General features: G+C 38.9%; 1 protein-coding gene across 5 annotated transcripts in view; it reads left to right on the top strand.

Moving 5' to 3' along the window:
- Window positions 1-27,208, top strand: part of LOC138329716 (ankyrin repeat and sterile alpha motif domain-containing protein 1B-like) — a 130,016-nt gene that overhangs the window by 1,649 nt on the left and 101,159 nt on the right. For 4 of the 5 annotated variants that reach the window (XM_069276986.1, XM_069276989.1, XM_069276988.1 and 1 more), the window contains exons 2-8: window positions 13,306-13,392; window positions 20,347-20,497; window positions 20,994-21,068; window positions 24,203-24,424; window positions 24,852-24,927; window positions 25,808-25,909; window positions 26,318-26,534. In XM_069276986.1, the coding sequence (XP_069133087.1) occupies window positions 13,306-13,392; window positions 20,347-20,497; window positions 20,994-21,068; window positions 24,203-24,424; window positions 24,852-24,927; window positions 25,808-25,909; window positions 26,318-26,534 (930 nt within the window). Of the gene's footprint in view, window positions 1-13,305; window positions 13,393-20,346; window positions 20,498-20,993; window positions 21,069-24,202; window positions 24,425-24,851; window positions 24,928-25,021; window positions 25,046-25,807; window positions 25,910-26,317; window positions 26,535-27,208 lie in introns of those variants that run through there. The other variant, XM_069276990.1, reaches the window with a different exon arrangement.

The following is a 27,208-nucleotide window of genomic DNA, read 5'->3' as shown; positions in this document are numbered from 1 at the left end:
TGACACCCCACCTCCTCCCTAACTGATACAGTAGTGACACCCCACCTCCTCCCTAACTGATACAGTAGTGACACCCCACCTCCTCCCTAACTGATACAGTAGTGACACCCCACCTCCTCCCTAACTGATACAGTAGTGACACCCCACCTCCTCCCTAACTGATACAGTAGTGACACCCCACCTCCTCCCTAACTGATACAGTAGTGACACCCCACCTCCTCCCTAACTGATACAGTAGTGACACCCCACCTCCTCCCTAACTGGTACAGTAGTGACACCCCACCTCCTCCCTAACTGATACAGTAGTGACACCCCCACCTCCTCCCTAACTGATACAGTAGTGACACCCCACCTCCTCCCTAACTGATACAGTAGTGACACCCCACCTCCTCCCTAACTGATACAGTAGTGACACCCCACCTCCTCCCTAACTGGTACAGTAGTGACACCCCACCTCCTCCCTAACTGATACAGTAGTGACACCCCACCTCCTCCCTAACTGATACAGTAGTGACACCCCACCTCCTCCCTAACTGATACAGTAGTGACACCCCACCTCCTCCCTAACTGATACAGTAGTGACACCCCACCTCCTCCCTAACTGATACAGTAGTGACACCCCACCTCCTCCCTAACTGATACAGTAGTGACACCCCCACCTCCTCCCTAACTGATACAGTAGTGACACCCCAACCTCCTCCTAACTGATACAGTAGTGACACCCCACCTCCTCCCTAACTGATACAGTAGTGACACCCCACCTCCTCCCTAACTGATACAGTAGTGACACCCCACCTCCTCCCTAACTGATACAGTAGTGACACCCCACCTCCTCCCTAACTGATACAGTAGTGACACCCCACCTCCTCCCTAACTGATACAGTAGTGACACCCCACCTCCTCCCTAACTGATACAGTAGTGACACCCCACCTCCTCCCTAACTGATACAGTAGTGACACCCCACCTCCTCCCTAACTGATACAGTAGTGACACCCACCCTCCTCCCTAACTGATACAGTAGTGACACCCCACCTCCTCCCTAACTGATACAGTAGTGACACCCCACCCTCCTCCCTAACTGATACAGTAGTGACACCCCACCTCCTCCCTAACTGGTACAGTAGTGACACCCCACCTCCTCCCTAACTGATACAGTAGTGACACCCCACCTCCTCCCTAACTGATACAGTAGTGACACCCCACCTCCTCCCTAACTGATACAGTAGTGACACCCCACCTCCTCCCTAACTGATACAGTAGTGACACCCCACCTCCTCCCTAACTGATACAGTAGTGACACCCCACCTCCTCCCTAACTGATACAGTAGTGACACCCCACCTCCTCCTTAACTGATACAGTAGTGACACCCCACCTCCTCCCTAACTGATACAGTAGTGACACCCCACCTCCTCCCTAACTGATACAGTAGTGACACCCCACCTCCTCCCTAACTGATACAGTAGTGACACCCCACCTCCTCCCTAACTGATACAGTAGTGACACCCACTCCTCCCTAACTGATACAGTAGTGACACCCCACCTCCTCCCTAACTGGTACAGTAGTGACACCCCACCTCCTCCCTAACTGATACAGTAGTGACACCCCACCTCCTCCCTAACTGATACAGTAGTGACACCCCACCTCCTCCCTAACTGATACAGTAGTGACACCCCACCTCCTCCCTAACTGATACAGTAGTGACACCCCACCTCCTCCCTAACTGGTACAGTAGTGACACCCCACCTCCTCCCTAACTGATACAGTAGTGACACCCCACCTCCTCCCTAACTGATACAGTAGTGACACCCCACCTCCTCCCTAACTGATACAGTAGTGACACCCCACCTCCTCCCTAACTGATACAGTAGTGACACCCCACCTCCTCCCTAACTGATACAGTAGTGACACCCCACCTCCTCCCTAACTGGTACAGTAGTGACACCCCACCTCCTCCCTAACTGATACAGTAGTGACACCCCACCTCCTCCCTAACTGATACAGTAGTGACACCCCACCTCCTCCCTAACTGATACAGTAGTGACACCCCACCTCCTCCCTAACTGATACAGTAGTGACACCCCACCTCCTCCCTTACTGATACAGTAGTGACACCCACCTCCTCCCTAACTGATACAGTAGTGACACCCCACCTCCTCCCTAACTGATACAGTAGTGACACCCCACCTCCTCCCTAACTGATACAGTAGTGACACCCCACCTCCTCCCTAACTGATACAGTAGTGACACCCCACCTCCTCCCTAACTGATACAGTAGTGACACCCCACCTCCTCCCTAACTGATACAGTAGTGACACCCCACCTCCTCCCTAACTGATACAGTAGTGACACCCCACCTCCTCCCTAACTGATACAGTAGTGACACCCCACCTCCTCCCTTACTGATACAGTAGTGACACCCCACCTCCTCCCTAACTGATACAGTAGTGACACCCCACCTCCTCCCTAACTGATACAGTAGTGACACCCCACCTCCTCCCTAACTGATACAGTAGTGACACCCCACCTCCTCCCTAACTGGTACAGTAGTGACACCCCACCTCCTCCCTTACTGATACAGTAGTGACACCCCACCCTCCTCCCTTAACTGATACAGTAGTGACACCCCCACCTCCTCCCTAACTGATACAGTAGTGACACCCAACCTCCTCCCTAACTGATACAGTAGTGACACCCCACCTCCTCCCTAACTGATACAGTAGTGACACCCCAACTCCTCCCTAACTGATACAGTAGTGACACCCCACCTCCTCCCTAACTGATACAGTAGTGACACCCCACCTCCTCCCTAACTGATACAGTAGTGACACCCCACCTCCTCCCTAACTGATACAGTAGTGACACCCCACCTCCTCCCTAAACTGATACAGTAGTGACACCCCACCTCCTCCCTAACTGATACAGTAGTGACACCCCACCTCCTCCCTAACTGATACAGTAGTGACACCCCACCTCCTCCCTAACTGATACAGTAGTGACACCCCACCTCCTCCCTAACTGATACAGTAGTGACACCCCACCTCCTCCCTAACTGATACAGTAGTGACACCCCACCTCCTCCCTAACTGATACAGTAGTGACACCCCACCTCCTCCCTAACTGATACAGTAGTGACACCCCACCTCCTCCCTAACTGATACAGTAGTGACACCCCACCTCCTCCCTAACTGATACAGTAGTGACACCCCACCTCCTCCCTAACTGATACAGTAGTGACACCCCCACCTCCTCCCTAACTGATACAGTAGTGACACCCCACCTCCTCCCTAACTGATACAGTAGTGACACCCCACCTCCTCCCTAACTGATACAGTAGTGACACCCCACCTCCTCCCTAACTGATACAGTAGTGACACCCCACCTCCTCCCTAACTGATACAGTAGTGACACCCCACCTCCTCCCTAACTGATACAGTAGTGACACCCCACCTCCTCCCTAACTGATACAGTAGTGACACCCCACCTCCTCCCTAACTGATACAGTAGTGACACCCCACCTCCTCCCTAACTGATACAGTAGTGACACCCCACCTCCTCCCTAAACTGATACAGTAGTGACACCCCACCTCCTCCCTAACTGATACAGTAGTGACACCCCACCTCCTCCCTAACTGATACAGTAGTGACACCCCACCTCCTCCCTAACTGATACAGTAGTGACACCCCACCTCCTCCCTAACTGATACAGTAGTGACACCCCACCTCCTCCCTAACTGATACAGTAGTGACACCCAACCTCCTCCCTAACTGATACAGTAGTGACACCCCACCTCCTCCCTAACTGATACAGTAGTGACACCCCACCTCCTCCCTAACTGATACAGTAGTGACACCCCACCTCCTCCCTAACTGATACAGTAGTGACACCCCACCTCCTCCCTAACTGATACAGTAGTGACACCCCACCTCCTCCCTAACTGATACAGTAGTGACACCCCACCTCCTCCCTAACTGATACAGTAGTGACACCCCACCTCCTCCCTAACTGATACAGTAGTGACACCCCACCTCCTCCCTAACTGATACAGTAGTGACACCCCCACCTCCTCCCTAACTGATACAGTAGTGACACCCCACCTCCTCCCTAACTGATACAGTAGTGACACCCCACCTCCTCCCTAACTGATACAGTAGTGACACCCCACCTCCTCCCTAACTGATACAGTAGTGACACCCCACCTCCTCCCTAACTGATACAGTAGTGACACCCCACCTCCTCCCTAACTGATACAGTAGTGACACCCCACCTCCTCCCTAACTGATACAGTAGTGACACCCCACCCTCCTCCCTAACTGATACAGTAGTGACACCCCACCTCCTCCCTAACTGATACAGTAGTGACACCCCACCTCCTCCCTAACTGATACAGTAGTGACACCCCACCTCCTCCCTAACTGATACAGTAGTGACACCCCACCTCCTCCCTAACTGATACAGTAGTGACACCCCACCTCCTCCCTAACTGATACAGTAGTGACACCCCACCTCCTCCCTAACTGATACAGTAGTGACACCCCACCTCCTCCCTAACTGGTACAGTAGTGACACCCCACCTCCTCCCTAACTGATACAGTAGTGACACCCCACCTCCTCCCTAACTGATACAGTAGTGACACCCCACCTCCTCCCTAACTGGTACAGTAGTGACACCCCACCTCCTCCCTAACTGGTACAGTAGTGACACCCCACCTCCTCCCTAACTGATACAGTAGTGACACCCCACCTCCTCCCTAACTGATACAGTAGTGACACCCCACCTCCTCCCTAACTGATACAGTAGTGACACCCCACCTCCCTAACTCCCACCCACCTCCTCCTAACTGTACAGTAGTGACACCCCCCACCTCCTCCCTAACTGATACAGTAGTGACACCCCACCTCCTCCCTAACTGATACAGTAGTGACACCCCACCTCCTCCCTAACTGATACAGTAGTGACACCCCACCTCCTCCCTAACTGATACAGTAGTGACACCCCACCTCCTCCCTAACTGATACAGTAGTGACACCCCACCTCCTCCCTAACTGATACAGTAGTGACACCCCACCTCCTCCCTAACTGATACAGTAGTGACACCCCACCTCCTCCCTAACTGTACAGTAGTGACACCCCACCTCCTCCCTAACTGATACAGTAGTGACACCCCACCTCCTCCCTAACTGATACAGTAGTGACACCCCACCTCCTCCCTAACTGATACAGTAGTGACACCCCACCTCCTCCCTAACTGTACAGTAGTGACACCCCACCTCCTCCCTAACTGATACAGTAGTGACACCCCACCTCTTCCCTAACTGATACAGTAGTGACACCCCACCTCCTCCCTAACTGGTACAGTAGTGACACCCCACCTCCTCCCTAACTGATACAGTAGTGACACCCCACCTCCTCCCTAACTGGTACAGTAGTGACACCCCACCTCCTCCCTAACTGGTACAGTAGTGACACCCCACCTCCTCCCTAACTGATACAGTAGTGACACCCCACCTCCTCCCCCTAACTGATACAGTAGTGACACCCCACCTCCTCCCTAACTGATACAGTAGTGACACCCCACCTCCTCCCTAACTGGTACAGTAGTGACACCCCACCTCCTCCCTAACTGGTACAGTAGTGACACCCCACCTCCTCCCTAACTGATACAGTAGTGACACCCCACCTCCTCCCTAACTGATACAGTAGTGACACCCCACCTCCTCCCTAACTGATACAGTAGTGACACCCCACCTCCTCCCTAACTGATACAGTAGTGACACCCCACCTCCTCCCTAACTGATACAGTAGTGACACCCCACCTCCTCCCTAACTGATACAGTAGTGACACCCCACCTCCTCCCTAACTGATACAGTAGTGACACCCCACCTCCTCCCTACTGATACAGAGTGACCCCACCTCCTCCCTAACTGATACAGTAGTGACACCCCACCTCCTCCCTAACTGATACAGTAGTGACACCCCACCTCCTCCCTAACTGATACAGTAGTGACACCCCACCTCCTCCCTAACTGATACAGTAGTGACACCCCACCTCCTCCCTAACTGATACAGTAGTGACACCCCACCTCCTCCTCCCTAACTGATACAGTAGTGACACCCCACCTCCTCCCTAACTGATACAGTAGTGACACCCCACCTCCTCCCTAACTGATACAGTAGTGACACCCCACCTCCTCCCTAACTGATACAGTAGTGACACCCCACCTCCTCCCTAACTGATACAGTAGTGACACCCCACCTCCTCCCTAACTGATACAGTAGTGACACCCCACCTCCTCCCTAACTGATACAGTAGTGACACCCCACCTCCTCCCTAACTGATACAGTAGTGACACCCCCACCTCCTCCCCTACGTAACAGTACATGTGACACCCCCACCTCCTCCTTACTGATACAGTAGTGACACCCCACCTCCTCCTTAACTGATACAGTAGTGACACCCCACCTCCTCCCTAACTGATACAGTAGTGACACCCCACCTCCTCCTTACTGAAATACAGTTGTGACACCCCACCTCCTCCCTAACTGATACAGTAGTGATACCCCACCTCCTCCCTAACTGATACAGTTGTGACACCCCACCTTTCTCCCTATCTGGTACAGCAGGGACAATTTGAATATATTTTCTGCTGATTTCTGTAAATATATACCAGTATAAAGGAAATACTAATTTCAAATATGTGTTTATAATTATAGTCACTTAAGATATCAAGAACAAGTATATATGATCATAGTTAACACTATATGTAGTCATCAGCTTCCTTCATTAAGTGTATCCTTGTACGGTTATAATTAGATGTTTGAATAAATAAAGGATGTTATGTAATTTTTTTTAAGTTTTGTGATTTCATGTCAAAATACGGTATTTATAAAGATTTGAGCACAACTACTTACTAGTCTTAATTCTCACCAATTGATGCTCTTATAATTATAGCTATATGGTTTTACTGATATACATTTTAATGTCTAACCTACACTAAAAATATCTGATCTCTTTGTATCAAAAATTTTTCCCCTTTATTTTAAGGTTTGACTTACATTTGAAATGTCTTTTTTTTTTAACCAATGTTTTGTTTATTTGACCTACATTTTAAAATATATCTGATTTTTTTATTCCAACACTTTTGTTTGACCTATATTTTGAGGTGTGACCTACATTTGAAATATTTCTTAATTGACCTTTAGATTTGACCTATATTTCGAAATGTCTGGACTGGATCATTATACAGTAAAACCCCTCTAACTCAAACCCGGATTCCTCGAATACCCCCTATTTGTCGAACTGGTTGTACAGTCCGACCGTGTCCCTATATAATCTATGTATCAAAACCCCGGATATCTCGAACAGCTATTCGTCGAATACCCCTTATTTCTCTAACAGAAATATGTCCCTGTTTCATCAAATACATAGAATTTACCTATGGAAACACATATAACCTAACGTTATGCTTTTACAAAATATACATTTCTCATGCCCGTAATTATGCTGGTTAATAACTTTATTGTGAGTATGTATTTTGTAAATGTTTTGTATTTTGTAAATGTTTGAAATGATTTGTGATAATTAAATAATAGAAAATATACTCCTTGATGACCAATATGGATTGTATATTTGCCTAGATGACGATTGCTTAATCTGCTGTGAAGACATTTATCTTAAATTTCTCGTAAGCATTTTCAAACGCTAAATTTATGTTATACAAACTTTTTCAACTTGATATTGCTATCAATAAAACAATTAGATAAAGAAATCCAAAATGCTGAAAGATAGAGTAATAAAAATGTTATTGCCGTGCATTGTTTGTCATAGTTAGAGACCGGACATTTTGATCGTGACCAACCTCGGATGAGTAGAATACCCCGTATTCCTTGAACTATTGACCTGGTCCCTTGCTGTTCGAGTTATAGGGGTTTTACTGTATATAAATTTGTTCCAAAACAAGGTTTCTATTTTCTTCTCTATGTGGTTTGACCTACAATAAAAATAGATATTTTAGTGTTATCATTGATATTCTATCACATATATCACCTGTACATGTGTCACTTGATCACTAGAGTATGTTGAAGACACAGGTACAGATCATATTTATATAGTGCTTGTAGTGATTCCTGGGCCAGTGTATTCTGTACAAGAAACGGTATAAGGAGAAAAAAAAAACAATAAATGTATTCCTTGACATAAAATACATCTATCAAACTGGTGCATTGATATAGTAGGTGATATATACCAGTGGAACTATTCTATCAGGGAAAAATTTGACCCCTCGGGAGACATGAACGTCAATACTAGTTGTACTCATCCTGCATTGTACGTACATACTCATTTCTGGTTTTGTTAGCTTTCATTAAATTTTCTCCTGAAATGATAGCTTTGTGTTATATGTCGTAGGTCTAGAGAACCAATTTGTTGCATTTGTCCTGAGTTTAGAGTTTTCATATTCAAGTTTGTGTTGTGTTGAATTGTTTCTTGCTTTAATACTGCAACTGCTGACAAAATTATTATAAGGAGATTGATGATACGTGATTTAAATATTTAACAAAATCAATCACAGTGTGGTTTTTTTAGTGTCAAAAAACAACCATAACTTAGACAAAAGACCAGGTTATAACTCTGTTCTGTTTGGATGTGTTTATTTGCATCGATCATCATGTAAATAAATAACAGCTTTATTATTTTGGCCATTCTGAATGATTATACAAAGTTATTTAAGAACATGCATATATGTATTACAGCATCACTGCTGTTATTAGCCATGTAAGAGTCTGCAATGAGAGCGGGTTAAGATATGTCCTGGCCTATTGGGCCTACCATTTTGGTCAAAGAAATTTAAACAAAGCATTGGTATTAAAATGAAGATTTGTTAATGTAGGTCAAACCTGAAAATGTAGATCAGAGAAACCTATATTTTGCGACAAAGACTAGAAATCCAATGTAGGATGATAATTAAAATAGTGCATAAAATATAGGTCAAAGACACTTAAATTTTTGTATAAAAGACCTACAAGAAAACTTCTATCTTCTAATTATAAGTTAAACCTTTATTAGTAGGTCAGATAAATTAGGATCTTACATGAGTGGCTATGTGATATGGAATTTATCAAACGAGTTCAATAATTTGATATACCACAAGCCTTTAAGCAAAGTGAAGTAAGATTCTATTTCTCACATAACTTTTATTAATAGAAATATAAGCAAAACTTTAAATTTTATCTCTATATAAAACAGTAGAATTCCAGCTTGGAGGTGACGTTTCCATCATACAGATATTATGACGTCAAATCTACATGCGACGTCATAATAGTGTTATTACACATGTGTCTTACGATATTTATGACATGGTCGTATGACATGGCTAGACGGACCAGTTATGTGATAAATCTAATTTTGGTAAAAGGATAATTTTGGATGTACATAATGTGTATTGTGATCAAATTAATGAAAGTTTTACTCCACATGTGGAATAGGTAATTGCCAGATATTGACTGCTGGTTGGTGATTTTTTTAGGGTACTCAAATTTTCCTTGATCATCTAAACCTGGGATGACATGTTTTTAAATGCCCCTAGGTGTTAATAAATAGGAAATTATTAAACTTATCAAACCAAATTCAACCATTACCTAGACATATATACAGTTGCAATCTTTAGGCAATGATTTAGAGAGATACATGAAGTCATTGTCAGACACCTTATCCACTATGCCCTTGTGGATACAAACTTGAGATGCATTCAATGGAGATTCCTATGAAATATCATATATATATATAATTCTACTGGGGAGGGATTCCATAGAAAGAAACATAAGACTGGTGAAACTGAAAGCTTGTAATGAATTGAGAAGTCTCTCAGGCCGAATATATTGATTGTAGAATTAGTCTAGACCAGGAGGGGGTAACCAGCCGCCTCACATTCCCACATTCTAACTGTCAGATCAGCGTCCCACTCAACATGTCTTTGGTTTCACATCGGAATTAATTCTGCACTTTAACGAGAGCACAGACAGTCATTAATCCCTTGTAGGTTAGAAGTATACTCATAATTTCTTGAAGAGGGATGATAAACAATTGATGAAGTGATTGCTAGAAACACGACCAGTGTTAAGTTTGTTGATTCAAGGATGTCGTCAATGGCCTTCTTCTTTTAGTTTCGTAAGAAAATTAATTTGATTACATGACCAAGAACCTGATTTAATGTGTTGTGGGAATAGGATGCATGTGATATGATGTTGCAAGCTAGGCCTTGTCCAAGTTCAACTGGAGTCTAAAATAATATTTGGGAAGATAATAAAGAAAATGATTAAAAATATTGAAGTTGCAGTGACATTTCTATGTTAGCTCTGACTATTCAGAAATCTGATGCATTTCCATTTGGACCGAATCTGCCAATATTGGTGGATTTAGAGATGTTGCCTTGCACCGTCTATGTACATGTTCTGTCAATAATGTTAATGGACTCGCCATGTGGTCACTCATGTGGTCAGTGGTGGTCCAGTTGTCCATATACTACACTAACTATTTAATGGTTATGACTATTTAATCACGTTACTGACCTATTCTGCCTTGTAGACCTGTGATAACTATCACAAGATGTGTATTAAGTACCAACACAGTATATCAAAATGTCTTAACACCATCAGAATCAATATGTAGCATAAATTACATTTAACGTTGCTGTTAAGTATTTCTCCACTACCAAAATCTGATACTGTATTTAAGCTGCATGGTTTTATATTCGTGAGGTTGGTATTTTTGCTGGTTTGCTGGATGTTTGTTTGGTCCACAGAATTTTGAGAAACTGGTTAATTATATTCCTGTACAGCTTAAATGAAAAAAAAAACTATTGAGGAAACATTATAATCGTGTGTTTCTAGTTCAAATCGCGAAGATTTTGACCTACCAAAATTACAAGCAATGCAGTTTATGTACTTATAATACATATTCTGTATTTGCATATCACAGAGTTATCTGCCCTTGTGGATAGGTATTGAGTATGATGTCATGTGTTTGCGAGTGTAACATCATACTTTTCGGAGAAAAGCAATTGATACCTACCTGCAAGGGAGTTAACTCTGTAATTTGCAAAGCAGAATATCAAACAAAATAAAAACAAATCAGATTAAATATTTCTTATACGATCTGATTGACACCAGCATCAAAGCTTTAATCTCTGTATATCAAGAATGTCAAGCAACGGAGAATAATATGGAAACTCCAATAAGAAACGTGTGATGCCATACATTATCTGATCGAATAATTTAGTTTAAAACCGTTACATATGAAACTCATGATTAAATAGTTGTGGCCTTCATTGAAAATTTCATTAGGAAATGTAGGCTTTATTGACACCAATATCCCAATTTTATCAATTTTAAGCAGTCTTTGTCGACGTCATGCTTTAGCTATAGATCTCTTCTCAACCAAATACAGAATTCATTAGGAAAAGTCTCACCTTTGTAAAACCATTCATTTTAAATGACTTTCAGACTTACAGACCAAGAAACAGACATACCTGGTAATGCATTCAATGTTTTGATATAACAATCGAAAGAAACATGCCCGCCTTGCACATATATAGATGTAGATTAGAAATGAAACATCACTATTTGTTGTAAAATGCATTTTGACTCCTTCACCTTTGAAACATAATGGACTGATCTAGTCTTTGGTTTAGAAGAGCCTAAAATGTGTCTTCTTGAGTTGACTATCGAGAGAGTTCAGAGGATTGGAGAAAGTTTTAGGGAGATATAGGAGCGAAGATTATCAGGGAGGGTTATTGGTTTTTTTTAGCAGAATAGAAAAGTTAAAAAAAAACACAGATAACAGACTGTATGTATACCCTTATGGCTGGTGTGAAAGCAGTTAAAGTTATAATAAGAAAAATAGCTACTTTTAAAAACAAAACAGTTTAGTTTGATATAACAGAAATATGTAAACTTGTGTAAACTGACCCTTGTCTAATCCATATCCCTGTGTATTCTGTCATACTTATATTGTATAAAACTTCTTTAGCATAAGTAATTAAAACCTGTATAATCCAGAAACCTGGCTATACCAGCCAAATATTCTGGTCTCTGTAACATCGATGATCTCTTGGACACATGAACACGATATTAATCCTGTCCTGTAGCAGTGACGACTATTACGCTGGTATTGATTTTTAGTTTTTAAACCAGAAATTTATTACTCCCGTAATTTGTCAAATGCATTATGGTTAGGCACAAAACAATGATGATGGTGGTGCTGGTTGAATTTAGAGGCCTGTTGTGCATGTCTGCAATTTTATTTTATTCTTAGAAGGCCAACATGTGTTTGCATTTAATTGTTTGATGTAAAATTATTTAAGGTCAAATATAATGCCAAAAATAATCAACTAATCAGCAATAACTTAAACGATTCAATAAGCACCCAGGCCTAGGACGCTTAAAACATCGAAAAAATGAAGGGTTGATCATTGCCTCAATATGTATTGCAGGTTTCTGTTCACAAAAATTGTTACTAGTATTTATCAATACATTAATATGAATAAGACCTTGCTGTCAAAGTCTTTACAAGGATCAAAAATGATGAATTAAAAAAATAAACAAGTGAAAAGGAAAACTTGTTAACCCAGGAAGTCTTGATACAGTGTACCTGATACCAATTTTTACTTGAACTTCATGATTAATTTGAACTTAGATGAGACAATCAACCTTCACATCAAATTCCAAATTAATGACCTTGACATTAATTCCAAATGATTGACCTTGACATTCAACAAAGTCCTTACACAGGCATCAGATATTCCAGTAAATGGTAACAGACATACATCATCCCAATTACCATGCTGACTCGAGAAGAAGATGATGGGTGAAGTTGAGATGAACGACCTTGACATTATGACCTTGGCCTTCAACAAAGTCCTTTAATACAGGCATCAGATATTCCAGTTAATGGTAACTTGTATACAACTTCTAAATTACCATGTTGACTCGAGAAGAAGATGATGTGTGAAGTTGAGATGAAAGACCTTGACATTAATTAATTCCAAATGATTGACCTTGGCCTTCATCAAGTCCTTTAATACAGGCATCAGATATTCAAGTTAATGGTAATTTGTATACAACTTCTAAATTACCATGTTGACTTGAGAAGGAGATGATGGCTGATGTAAATGGCCATATGGCCTCTTTTTATTGCTCATTGATTGGCAGAATAAGGCAATACAGGCTATATCATTGAGACATTTCTTTACTAGTGATATGATGTTATCATTACAGTGTACTAATGATACAATATTGTTGTTACAGTTGGCCAGTGAAGACCTCCACCAATGTGAACTGTGTGGACAGTAATGGCTATACCCCACTACACCTGGCTGTTCTACATGGACACAAGTAAGTCATCAACTAAGATATATACAGACATATCCATATAGAGATATATACGGACACATCCATATAGAGATATATACGGACACATCCATATAGAGATATATACGGACACATCCATATAGAGATATATACAGACATATCCATATAGAGATATATACGGACACATCCATATAGAGATATATACGGACACATCCATATAGAGATATATACGGACACATCCATATAGAGATATATACGGACACATCCATATAGAGATATGTACGGACACATCCATATAGAGATATATACAGACATATCAATATAGAGATATATACAGACATATCCATATAGAGATATATACGGACACATCCATATAGAGATATATACGGACACATCCATATAGAGATATATACGGACACATCCATATAGAGATATATACGGACACATCCATATAGAGATATATACAGACATATCAATATAGAGATATATACGGACATATCAATATAGAGATATATACAGACATATCCATAAAGAGATATATACGGACACATCCATATAGAGATATATACGGACACATCCATATAGAGATATATACAGACACATCCATATAGAGATATATACGGACACATCCATATAGAGATATATACGGACACATCCATATAGAGATATATACGGACACATCCATATAGAGATATATACAGACATATCAATATAGAGATATATACAGACATATCCATATAGAGATATATACGGACACATCCATATAGAGATATATACGGACACATCCATATAGAGATATATACGGACACATCCATATAGAGATATATACGGACACATCCATATAGAGATATATACAGACATATCAATATAGAGATATATACAGACATATCCATATAGAGATATATACGGACACATCCTATATATACAGACATATCCATATAGAGATTTATACAGACATATCCATATAGAGATATATACGGACACATCCATATAGAGATATATACGGACATATCCTATATATACAGACATATCCATATAGAGATATATACAGACACATCCATATAGAGATATATACAGACATATCAATATAGAGATATATACAGACATATCCATATAGAGATATATACGGACACATCCATATAGAGATATATACGGACACATCCATATAGAGATATATACGGACACATCCATATAGAGATATATACGGACACATCCATATAGAGATATATACGGACACATCCATATAGAGATATATACGTACATATCCTATATATCCTTTGGACGGCCGTAACGTATTTATACGTAATTGTTCATTTGCTCCATTTCATGCACCCTTCTGGAGCCCCACTGAGACCGTTGAAAACTAAATACTAGTTTTTTGAAAAGGAGTTGTTCATCCCTATATAGCATGTCAATATCGATTCGGTCATTGCATTAGTGACGTCACAAATCACCTTTGAACATGCCCAAATAAGTCAAAAATTGAGGTCTGAAATCCGGATTTTAGTGTGTGCCCGGAAACCTGTCATTGTGAGCTTAATTATCAAGATACAGACATGCAGATGGTCTTAAACGAAAGAAGAGATATCAAAGTAATAGAAAATAGAGAGAAAGGGAAAAGGAAGGGGAAAATAGCACCGATTTCAAAAAAAAAACAAAAAAAAAAAACAAGTCCCACGCGCAGGTTTCTGCCTCCCATGACCCGTGCGTGGTGACCTTTAGGGGACTTCTGGTGACTGTTTTTGCTTGTTTGTAGTGTGTACTGTTTGTTATCATCCTGAAAATGGCATCAAACCGAAATCTAGATGCAAATTGCTTTCATAGATGGCATTTGTAATAAACTACTATCAAAATTGAGTCAAGTTCGAATCCTGCCGGCCGTCGAAAGGATATACAGACATATCCATATAGAGATATATACAGACATATCCATATAGAGATATATACAGACATATCCATATAGAGAAATATACGGACATATTATTCTAATATATCCATGAAGTGTCACTCAGGTCCTGATCATTTATATATATATATATATGTGATACTTTAATATATTCTTTACGGGGTATATTATATCTCACTATCACTTTGGCATTTACTATAAACCAAATTCTTTCTGTGAACGATTAAATTTTACATATTTCGTGGGTGATGAAAATTTGTGAAAGTAAAGTGGCAGGAAAGGGATTCAACTACAAGTATACAGTGGAACTTGGTTAATACAAACTCAAAGGGACCGAGATAAAATTTGGAGTTATCCGAGTGTTCGAATTAAGCGAGTTCTCAAGTCTACGGATGATCCCTCGAATGATAACACAATGCAAGTGACAGGCGGCCAAGAGCACCTGTTTTGTATCATGTCACCATTTCAGTCCGGATAATGTTGATGTAAGGCTTTAGAAATGCCATGTTACGGCAGATTTATGAAAAAGAAATTAGCATTTTTGGAATCGTTGTCCAAAAAATCTCACTTCGAGTTATATGAACATTTTATGTATGATTTTTAGCTCATCCGGCCAGAAGGGCTCTAACCCCTAGGGGCAGGAGGGGCGGGTTCCAATAGGGGAAATAGAGGTATATCTGTGAAATCGCTACTAGTCCTAGAGTTGTGCATGGATTATAGCCAAATATGGCCAGAAATATCCTTAGGGGAATTAAAGGGGAATAGAGTTTGTAGAAATATTGGCTTTGAACAGCCAGGGGCAGGAGGGGCAGAAGGGGCAGGGCCCAATAGAGGAAATAGAGGTAAATCCTTTAAATCGCTACTAGTCATAGAGTTCTACATGGAATGTAACCAAATTTGGGCAGAAAAATCCTTGGGAGAAGTGGAACAGAGCTTGTATAAATTTTGGCTCTGACCCCCCCTCCCTCCCAGGGGCAGCTAGTAGAGGCTTAGCCCAATAGGGGTAATAGAGGTAAATCCTTTAAATCGCTACTAGAATTAGAGTTCTACACACTGATTGTAACCAAATTTGGTCATGTATATCCTTAGAGGAAGGGGAAGAGATTTTGTATAAATTTTGGCTCTGACCCCCTGTAGCAGAAAAAGTGGGGCCCAATAGGGAAATTAGAGTTGAATCTTCAAATTCCTTCAGAAATTATTACTCTTCATTACAAACCAGGTGAGCGACACAGGTCCTTTGGGACAAAGTCTCAAGTAACTTATTCTAATCGCCTTTTGTCTGTCGTCGTGCGTCGTATGGCAAAAACAATTTACTTTTTCGACTTCTTCTCCAAAACCACTGAACCAAATTTGTTGAAATTTTGCAGAAACCTTCCATAGCTAAAGGTCAACAAAAAATGTGAATTATATGGTCAAATCCACCAGGGGCCTTAGGGATGGGGACAAAAAGGGGTCAAATAGGCTAAAACTTCAAAATTCTTCTTCTGAAATTCCAGAAATGGCAGAATCAAATACTCTTCATAGATTGAAAGGTCTCAAGGCCCTCTACAAAAATTGTGAATTATATGACCCTGGAGTCTCAGGTTTCCCCCTGGGCAGGGCAGGGGGTTAAGTTTACTATAGTTTATATAGTGAAAACACATTTTGGAGCATTATTTGGTCATTTATAATAGAAAATTAGTTAAATGTTGTCAGAATTATCCCTATGAAATGGCCATTGCATCCTATTAACAAATTTTCCATGACTGACTCCCAGGGGCCTTAGGGGCGGGGCCAAAAGGGGTCAAATAGGCTAAAACTTCAAAAATCTTCTTCTGAAATTCTGGAACTGGTAGAATCAAATACTCTTCATAGATGGAGAGGTCTTAAGGTCCTTTACAAAAATTGTGAATTATATGAACCTGGGGTTTCATTTTCCCCCTGGGGAGGGGGTCAAGTTTACTATAGTTTATATAGGAAAAACACGTTTATGAATGTTATTGCTTTGTTTTTATAGGAAATAGGGGCGGGACCAAAAGGGGTCAAATAGGCTAAAACTTCAAAAATCTTCTGAATTCACTGATTTGATGGGACCAGATACTCTTCATAGTTTGGAAGGTCATTAGGCCCTTTACAAAAATTGTGAATTTCATGGCCCTGGAATCTCAGACTTTCCCCTGGGGAGGGGGTCAAATTTACTATAGTTTATATAAGAAAAACACATTTATGAACATTATGTGCTTAGTTTTTATAGGAAGTGAGTCAAACTGGGTTAGAATTATTAGCCTGAAATAGCATTTTAACACCATATCCATATTGGTCCTGGCTGACCTGCAGGGACTAGAGGGGCGGGGCCAAAATGGGTAAAAATGGTTGAAATTTCAAAAATCTGCTTCTGAATTCACAGGTTTGATGGAACCAAATAATCTTCATAAATTAAAAAGTGAAATTTATAAAATCACTGACACTGACTGACTTCAAGTTTGGTTTTGTTGTTTAACGTTGGCAAAGCAAATTGGAATTTTAAGCATAAGGTTTGGTAACATAATACACTAACTATCAAAATGAAAAACAAAAAATAAAAATTCTAATACGAAGGTTCAACTTTAAAGTTTATTCTGATTCGTAAATACTGTTTACAGATTTGAACCAACTTTGCAATGCTCTTTCTGTATCAGCATTCAGGTGACCATCAAGGCCTCTTGGGCCTCTTGTTTTAGTTTTCCGAATTCAATTTTTCTGAGTTTTTCAAACAAAGATAATGAGAGAATTTGTCTGTGATGGGCAAAGTACTTTGTATTAAGCCGGGTTGTTGAATGATCTGAGTTCGTATCAACCAAGTTCCACTGTATTTATTTACTAATCGCCGTGTAAAAATTGTTGAGCAAGAAATTTAAATACAAAATTAAGTCATTGTAAAAATAAGATAGGTTATAAATACAGTAGTTGGAAATTGTAACAATATTTAATTGTATGTTTCATTAAATTTATTATTGGAATCAAACTATTGGATAACAGGAATGAGAAAGCAAAAATCTATTTGAAAGAAAGTCATCTTCACATATCTGCAGACATGTTAACCCTACCGATTCTGGCAGAATTCTACCGCTTCTGAGACTGATATTCCGCATACCGATTTGATATCCAAATATTCCGATTTCTGCAAAACATCGTCTTAAATTTTTTTCTTCCGATTTCTGAATTTTTCCAGTCGGTTTGGGCTGCCATGACAGCTTCAAAATGCATACCAGACTGAGTAGGGGGACTGGCTTCATAGTTAAGTAAACAAAGGAGGTGTGAACACTCGATCCCTGACCAAAACCACCTATAGGGCTAGTTCCACCTTGGCTTGGTGGTGTCACTTATTGTGTCTGAGTGTAACACTGTGTATTACGTAGGCCTACCGTAAGGAAACAATCTTCTGGCCTTTCAATATAAATCTTGTGCTTAAAACTAGTTAGCATCATTTCAAAAACAAACACTACTTATAACTGAAATAAATGATTTACTCACATTTTTAAAGTAAAATAGGCGTATAGTGTCTGCTAAAAGTCATAAACTTTGCAATCGTAATGGCCGCCATTTTGGAATGGGGTGATTCTAATAAAGGAGCCAGATTTTGGTATATATTTTCAGGATATCACCAAAAAAAAAAATAAAAAAAAATTCAGGAGGATAATTTCTCTAGAATACTGGTGTAAATTTTAGAAACAAATGTTTGTATTTTTTCTTGCATAAATCGAAAGAAATTGAGTCCAGTATGTATTACAAAAAAACAAAAAAATAGAAAAATCAAACAAATAGACAAAATGTATATGTAAAAAAGGTGATAAATAGCATTGAAATAATACAATGTATTTATGGGCATTTTTCATCTTCTAAATGTAAAGTAAGCCTTAATTAACATTTAAAAAATGCAAAATGAGCCACCAATGCAAGGCCTATGGTGATAATCAAAGTTAAAACATAATTTGTTAACAAAATATGTTTTTGTAATTATTTTGCATATTATTGATATTTATATATCTCTGACGCGTCGCAAAAAATGCCGCGTGCAATGCTACCGCTTTTGAGTCAAAAATCTACCTCTTTATGGTCACCAAGGGTTAACATGTCTGTATCTGTTAGAAAAACCAAATATTTGAAATCTTCACATATCTGTTAGAAAAAACCAAATATTTGAAATAACTTTATTGTCCAGTAATATTTCCTTTTCTCAGAGCAAATCATATCTAGTCTTTTCATTGTAAGTACTTAAATATTGTTTAGTTAAAAAAGAAAAGAAAAACTTTGTCATCAGTACAAGGAAGCAGAACATATAAATGGTCGTGATCGATCAAACTTATGATTATTTTTAGTCTTTTCATTGGACCAGGAAGTCCCACAAACACTGTCCCCTTTGTTGACACTGTATCCTACTCAGTGTTTGTATACACATATGTTGGTAAAATAACCAAGAAACATACAATATACCTTTTATTCCTAACAATTGTGAATTCATATGTAGGTTTAAGCATTAATATACTTTTTATCCCTATTATAAGCATTGTATATTAAACCTTCTGTTTAAACTTATATTTATATTTAACACTATAGTATTCAGTACATAGAGTATAATTCATGCTCTCTTATATTTACAACAATACATCCTGCATACACCAATAAAAAATTACCATAACATTTTCTCACATATAAATACCTCTAGATCAGTTAAATGTGTACTTGAGTAAGAACCTTTTAAGGCCTCAGTCAACTAAGTAATTATGATGGTAAACAATGTTGCTTACAACTAATTATAAACAAGGCATTGATTGACAGGGGTCAAGAGGGGTCATTATCATAGACTCAAGGGTAAAGGTCAAATTTTGATTTTTTCTACCAGACTCAACTGACCATACATCAGTGACAGTGGTTACAGGTCAAGGTCATGTTTCAAAAGTCAACGTCACTTAGGAGTTACCATCTTTGATTTTAGCTTAGAAAAAATTATATTGGAATCAAACAAATAACAAATCAAGGACATTTTGTGGTAAGATCGAGAACAAGGTCATATATCTTTGTGAATTTTATCATGTTTTATCTAATATTTTTAGAGCTTCTGTTGAGATGCTACTGGCAGCTGAGGCGTTACCAAGCCAACCAGATAACACAGGCTGTACAGCACTTCATCTGGCCGCCTGGAAGGGGTTTTCAGAAATCTGTGATCTCCTATTGGCTAACGAGGGAGTGCCTATCAATGTACAGGTAATTAATAATGTTACAGGTATCTGTAGGTTATTATTGATAAAAACAATTAAATGATTTAGAATGTTATGGTGATTCAAATGATGAGGTAATCTTATCTTATTAATACCCTCAGCAATAAAGTTAGGGAGGGGAAGAGGCATACTGGATTAAGTCAGGTTGTCTGTATGTTTCTCTGTAGACACAATGATTGACTGACTACCCCTCCTAAACTCCTGGAGGGGATTTTAACGAAACCTGGTGGCAATATAATCCTTATTCAGTGTAAATGTGCATAATCTATATGGCCTTTTGCAGAGTTATGTCCCTTTGTTACAAATTGGAAAGGGGAGGTTTTGTGGGAGTACGTATACATAAGTTGTCTTCCGGGATTACAGCTCTAGGTTAGATTGGTCAATATACAATACTTGGTTATTCTATTGATAGAAATACAAATACTACTGATACATCCATAATAAAACAAATTTGTACTTAAGACAATAATTCTGACTTTCAGGACAGTAACGGTGACACAGCACTGAATTATGCAGCCCAGTACGGATACGATGGTGTGGTCGACGTCCTTATACAGGTAGTTATAGTTAAACCTGTTTGTAAAGACCAGTCACTGGGGACAGAGAAAAATTGTTTAGCCCAGTGGTTGTATGTACAGATCAACTAATGTTGGCCATTTGGGACTAACAAAAAACATGGTTTAAATATCGAGAGATCCTCAGAGAGACAGTGGTAGAGTAGTGGGAGACAAATGGTGGGGGGGGGGGCAAGATTTATATTTATTTATAAAAGAAATCTGTTCAAATGAACGACTGATCTTCTTGCATGGTCACAGGGGTCAAAAACAACTTCTTGTAATAACTAGGAAGTCTGGAGACCTAATATTGGGCCTGTAGCGAGCTGAGATGTAGGCTACTAAGTTTGTTCAAATGAATGACCTTGACCTGCATTCAAGATTGGCCTGATATTGGGTCTATTGCATGCTGGGATGTCAAATAACCAAGTTAATTGAATCTTGTGAGATTGAGTATCATTATAAAGTTACCTGGGTCAAACATGGAAAAATATAAATTGATTCTCTTAGGCCTGTATTTTGCAAAAGTTGCAAGCAAGTGATTCAGGCCAATTGGGCCCTTGTTCACTTTGCCAACATGACAGGATCAGCGGTATGTGACAAAATGAGTCATTGTCAATGTTTGTCATAGATAACAATTTGCTTATTATGTGTGAGCTGTCTTTCTGGAAAGGAAATCAAAATGCAACTTGTCTTTTCTTTAGCAACAACATGGTAACTCTGTGAAGTTTTCAGAGTAATAGAAGCTCAGTCATGTCTCTGTCAAGTGGATAGCAGGGTATATCTACCCGAGATTTTGGCTAGTCAAACTCTGTTGTGGGAGTTTATAGATGTATTACTCTACTTGCCAGGCCCATATGTGATGATTTTTATTCACATTGAAAGAAAATGCTAAAATTTCAAATGTCAAGCAGCATTTTCATTCATCTTGCAGTTGTCACAGGCTTGTGTAGGTATACTTCAAAATTGGGGAGGTCATTGATAATGTATACTCATGTTACACCACATATATTGATGATATCACGTGATTATGAAGTACCTGTGAGCTGTCTTACACATATGGCCTGACTGTGTAACTAAGATAAATCATCTCACAAAGGCTAAGGATGTCAGTTGGCACATAGCGCTGTTCCACCCAATAATTGCCCAGGGTGTAAAAAAAAAGACAAAGGGGCACTTGATAGGACCAAATTTGGACTAATATTTCACACAATTATTACACAGAATATTGCATTTATAAATTTATAAAAGAAATCAAATAATGAAATCTTCATGCTTTTCATAATTTCAATCTTTATAAGTCTCTATAGAAGTGAAATTGAGGCCTCAAAAAGGGGGAGGGGCTCTTTTAGGGTTGAAAACACTACTATGGTTTGATTGAAACATATTTAATTTGCATCAATAGAAATGTGATGAGTTAATTTTTAAACTTATGATCAATCTTCTCCTGAATACTTTGATGATGTTCTCTGTGTAAAATTATAATTAGACACTAATAGATCAGAACAGATAAGTCTAGACATTATGTGGTAAATTTTTGATGCTGTGAAACAGCATTCTTAGGTACGCTCGGTGAGCCTGTGCACATCAGAACAATGAAACTGCTCCGCGATGAAAATTAAAAGTTGTTTTGTTCATTTCACTTAATACTTGATGGTATGAAAAATAAAACCCCAATATTCAAAACCACAGTCATTGAATTTGTACATACATATACACCATGGATGGGGTGTTTTAAGTGTTCCGTTGGGACTCTATGATATTGGTATTCCTCCGAGATAGTAGTCTCCCGAAAATCACGAACAACGCCTTCTTTGCTGTCTTCCTCCGCGGCAGACTTTCGATGGATTATGGATTGTGTATGTTTATTTTAATTTTACGTAATTCATGCTACTGATCAATTACTGTAATCAAATGTTTGGAAGGTTACTACAAAAGAAAATTCTTATAACGCTTATAAAGTTTTTTGTGTTGGTTACATTGACAAACTATATCCGATGATACACTGTATTATTGTGCAGTAAAAGTTAATAGTTTTGAGTATGTGTCTGTCACTGGGAGTTGTGTCTTTTGTTTATCGACAACTGCGTTATATTGAAAGGGGAAAGGTACAAAATTTATCAACATAAACTTACAAAATATAATGATGATATAGATCTATATATGTACGAGCATTTTAAAGTGACAAATAAACTTATATTGCCGTGTAATGTACGGTAGCCTTATGAAGACTTGCTAAAGTCTGATGTATTGTATTAATTTTTTTGATGTTAGCGTTCTTATGAATTCAAAAGAAATTTGAGTGTTATAAGTAACTAAATAATGTACCTTTTACTTGGCAAAAGTATATGGCCATGTTTCATCATGAGTCAAAAGTCGGCAAAGCACAACTCACGGTATAATGTTCTGCACGATAATATCTCGCCAACCAGTTACTGTTAGGCTTACGAAGACTTGCTAAAGTCCGGTACATTACATGAAGTTTTCTTGATGTTAACGGCTAGGGATCTTGTGAACTTAAAAGAAATCCGAGTGATATACGTAATGAAATAATGTACCTTTTATTCGGCAAAATATTTGCAAGCCATGATTTATTAATCAAGAGTCGTCAAAGCAACCCATGTAAGTTTTGTAAAAAGGAAACCAAAACATGTCCGGAAATGGTAATATTTCTAATGTTATATTTTTCTGAAAATATTCTTCAATGTTAGAATCTAAGTGGATATTAAGATACGGATATGTTTACTTATTATTTTTTGTCTTTGAAGAGACATTGATGAAATAAATAATTTAGTAATTAAAAAAGAATTATAAAAAATGATACTCAGATTCTGAACGGTTTCATTAGTGTCGAAATTGTTATTTCAGAAATAATTTAGATATGAAATTTATTAGTTATTTCAGGAAAATGAGTTATTCAACTTATTAATCTTGAAAAACTTTAAATATCATAAAATAAATACGGTATACTGTAAATATATTTTGTTAAACTCCGAAATTCAACACTGCACACTTAAAGTATACTAAATTCAATATTAAAATGAAAAACCAATTTCTTTATTATTTGGTTGGGATCCTTCAATCACAGCATCTATGAGTGGCCTTTATTTTTATTAATTTCTTCCGTTATTTTACAGCATAGTGCCGATCCTACATTCCGTAATCTGAAACAGGAGTCTGCCCTTGACCTTGCGGCACAATATGGCCATGTGGAAGTGGTCAGTCTCCTAGTGGACAAGTTCCCGTATCTATCGCAGCGACTCATTCCAAATCGCTCACCTCTACACTTGGCAGCGGCATGTGGCCACAGGAAGATTGTAGAAATTCTTCTTGATGCTGATTTTGACATCAATACAAAGGTTTATACAAATCCTGACTATTATTACAATAAACATCATCTTCTTATTCTCTATTTAGCTATTTCAGTATGGAGTACACTATTAATTATTAATTTCAATGTTGGATCTTTAGCAAAAGAAAATACAGTGGAACATGTCTAAACCGGATGCAACAGAGACAACCTTATTTGGCTGGTATAGCCAGGTTTCAGTGTTATATAGGTTTTAATTACTATAAATTCAGAAGGAAAATGTCATTAAATTATGCTGAATTATGCCGGAATAAAGAGGTGTCCAGATTAGACAAGGGGCACTTATACTGTTATTCATTGTAATTGATAAATCTAGATATATGTAGGAAGAATATTTTCCTATGAAAGTTTTTATGAAAGACTATAAATTATTTTCCTTGAATTGGAATTCTTATAATTTTGTATTGTGTTTTCAGACTGACAATGGTACAGCACTTCATGTGGCTGTGACATACTGCAAACCGGAGATTGTGTCAGTTCTCCTGGAGAGAGGTAATATTAAGGGAGTTGACTCTTTGTATCCTTTCTTTAATAATGATATCCTATTGATTAAGTTATCACTATGTAGGTCCTTCCCAATCCGAGATTGTGACCGTTCTCCTGGAGAGAGGTAAGGCTAAGGGAGCTATCTCTCAAAATCCTTTCTTAAATGATGGTGATATCACATTGATGAAGTTGTCAGTATATAGATCCTTCCAAACCTGAGATTGTGTCCGCTCTCCGGGAGAGAGGTAAGGTCAAAATCCTTCCTTTAATAGCGATATCCTATTGATGACATTTTCACTTCCTTGTATGGACATGAAAAATTGTAGTTGTCAATATGTAGATACTTCTAAGCCTTAGATTGTGTTTATTGATTGAGATACTGTAACGGACATGAAACATTCAAGGGTTACTTGTCGGATGTGGTGGGTTTTCTCTTGGTACTCAGATTTCTTTTATTTGCTGAATTTTGCAAACAAAAACAACCGGATGGAATTAAAAGAAATAGTGACACAGATGCTTATAATTAATTTTTAATCTATTTAATAAAAGAAAAGAAAATACATTTTAATGTACAATTTTAAAGGAATTCTTCTCTGAATCAATATATAACATCATTGTTTCTATTGTGACGTTTGGATAATGTTAGGTTTTAATCGCCATTCTCAGGTTTAAAAAAAAAATATCATAGTGGTATAAAGAAAATAATTAATCAGCCAGTTAGAAAGTCAGATTAGTATGAAATGAAAACAAAGAATAATTAATAATATATTTATTTATATCTGTCAATGCAAGTCACACAAAATCTTAAGTGTGTGAAATGTGGTTTATTAAATATATATTCCTTTGTTGTGTCGTGTGAATGATAGGAGACCACTGTGTATTACAGGAACGGACCTAATGGGTGTGGACAGGAATGGCCACACAGCCCAGGATATCGCTGCCCAGAGTGCTGGGGGTAGTAACTCCAAGGTCAGCCTCGTCATTCAAGGTCAGTCTATAGAAAAGATTCATGTGCGATAATAGTAAAAATAAAATGCTGTCCTGACAAGCCTTTGAATAAAACTGGGATCCCAGTCATTTTACATATTCTAATATTTTACAGTAACTCTGACTTTGTGTAAAGGAAAATGACTAGATTCTACTACAGAGTCACGGACAAATTTTTTGGTTGAAGTTAAGCTTTTTAAAGCTAATTAACAGTCAAAACATATTTACTCCCCATTGAACTATTTTTTGGCATTAAAACTTCCTTTAAAGATTTTGAAGTTACTTTTAGGAAAAATTTCCTTCAAATAGTTCAAAAGTAGAAAATTTGTGGATAAGAATTCAGCCTTGGCTATAACTAAATGCCAGCAAGAATGAACAGAACTTAATGTTAAGAGTTTTTCTGTATCAGAGTATATCCAGAGACTCCAGGACTTACAGAAAGCTATGATACAGGATGTGCAGAATGTAGACTATGTCCGTGTAGAGGATATCGATCAGAAGCCTTCTCCGTCACCCGAGGAGGAACGACCTTCCCCTCAGCCGCGAACACTGGACAAGACTGGCAGCCCCAAGGTTGAGCACTTGTACGCTAGACCAAGCAAACGTGACCGCTCACAGGACAAAAGGTTGGCAACTGCATTTGTAGACTTAAAATCTAGAATGTACCAGCGATAGCTGCAGTGAATGAAAGATAGAAGCAAAATATGATTCTGATCAAGGCTAGCTAATACGAGAGTTCCATGAGGGTTGACTTATCCCTGTCCACATGACAGAGTCATGTTTGATTATTTTTTTTCTGTATTAAAAAGACAAGTATATGAAATTTCAGTTGCTTTCCAGCATTTACTTTGTGCAGTAATCGCAGGAACTCCATAATGTGTCAAAAGAAATGATGTCATTGACAGTGAACACCTTGGTTATGTTGCATGTATTGATGTCGTCATTTAATTGCCTGGCTGTCTTTCACTAACATGCAGTAATAAGTGTGACGGCAGTAAAATTTAATTACTTTTAATTAATTTTTAGAATCATCTGATGATGGTGGGCTATTCAAATTGCTTTTTGACTGTGGTCCGTGGTCCGTGGTCCGTCTGTCCGTCCGTTACCAATTCTTGTTATCACTATTTCATAGAAAGTACTGAAGGGATCTGTGTCAAATTTCATATGTAGGTTCCCCTAGGGCCCTAGTTGTGCATATTGCATTTTGGGACCAATCGGTCAACAAGATGGCCGCCAGGCAGCCATCTTGGATTTTGATAGTTAAAGTTTGTTATCGCTATTTCTCACAAAGTACTGAAGG

This window comes from Argopecten irradians, chromosome 8 (genome assembly GCF_041381155.1).
Source record: "Argopecten irradians isolate NY chromosome 8, Ai_NY, whole genome shotgun sequence".
NCBI classification, from domain to species: domain Eukaryota; kingdom Metazoa; phylum Mollusca; class Bivalvia; order Pectinida; family Pectinidae; genus Argopecten; species Argopecten irradians.
The sequence above is the reverse complement of the archived record's forward strand: the minus strand, read 5'-3'. Positions and strand labels throughout refer to the sequence as shown.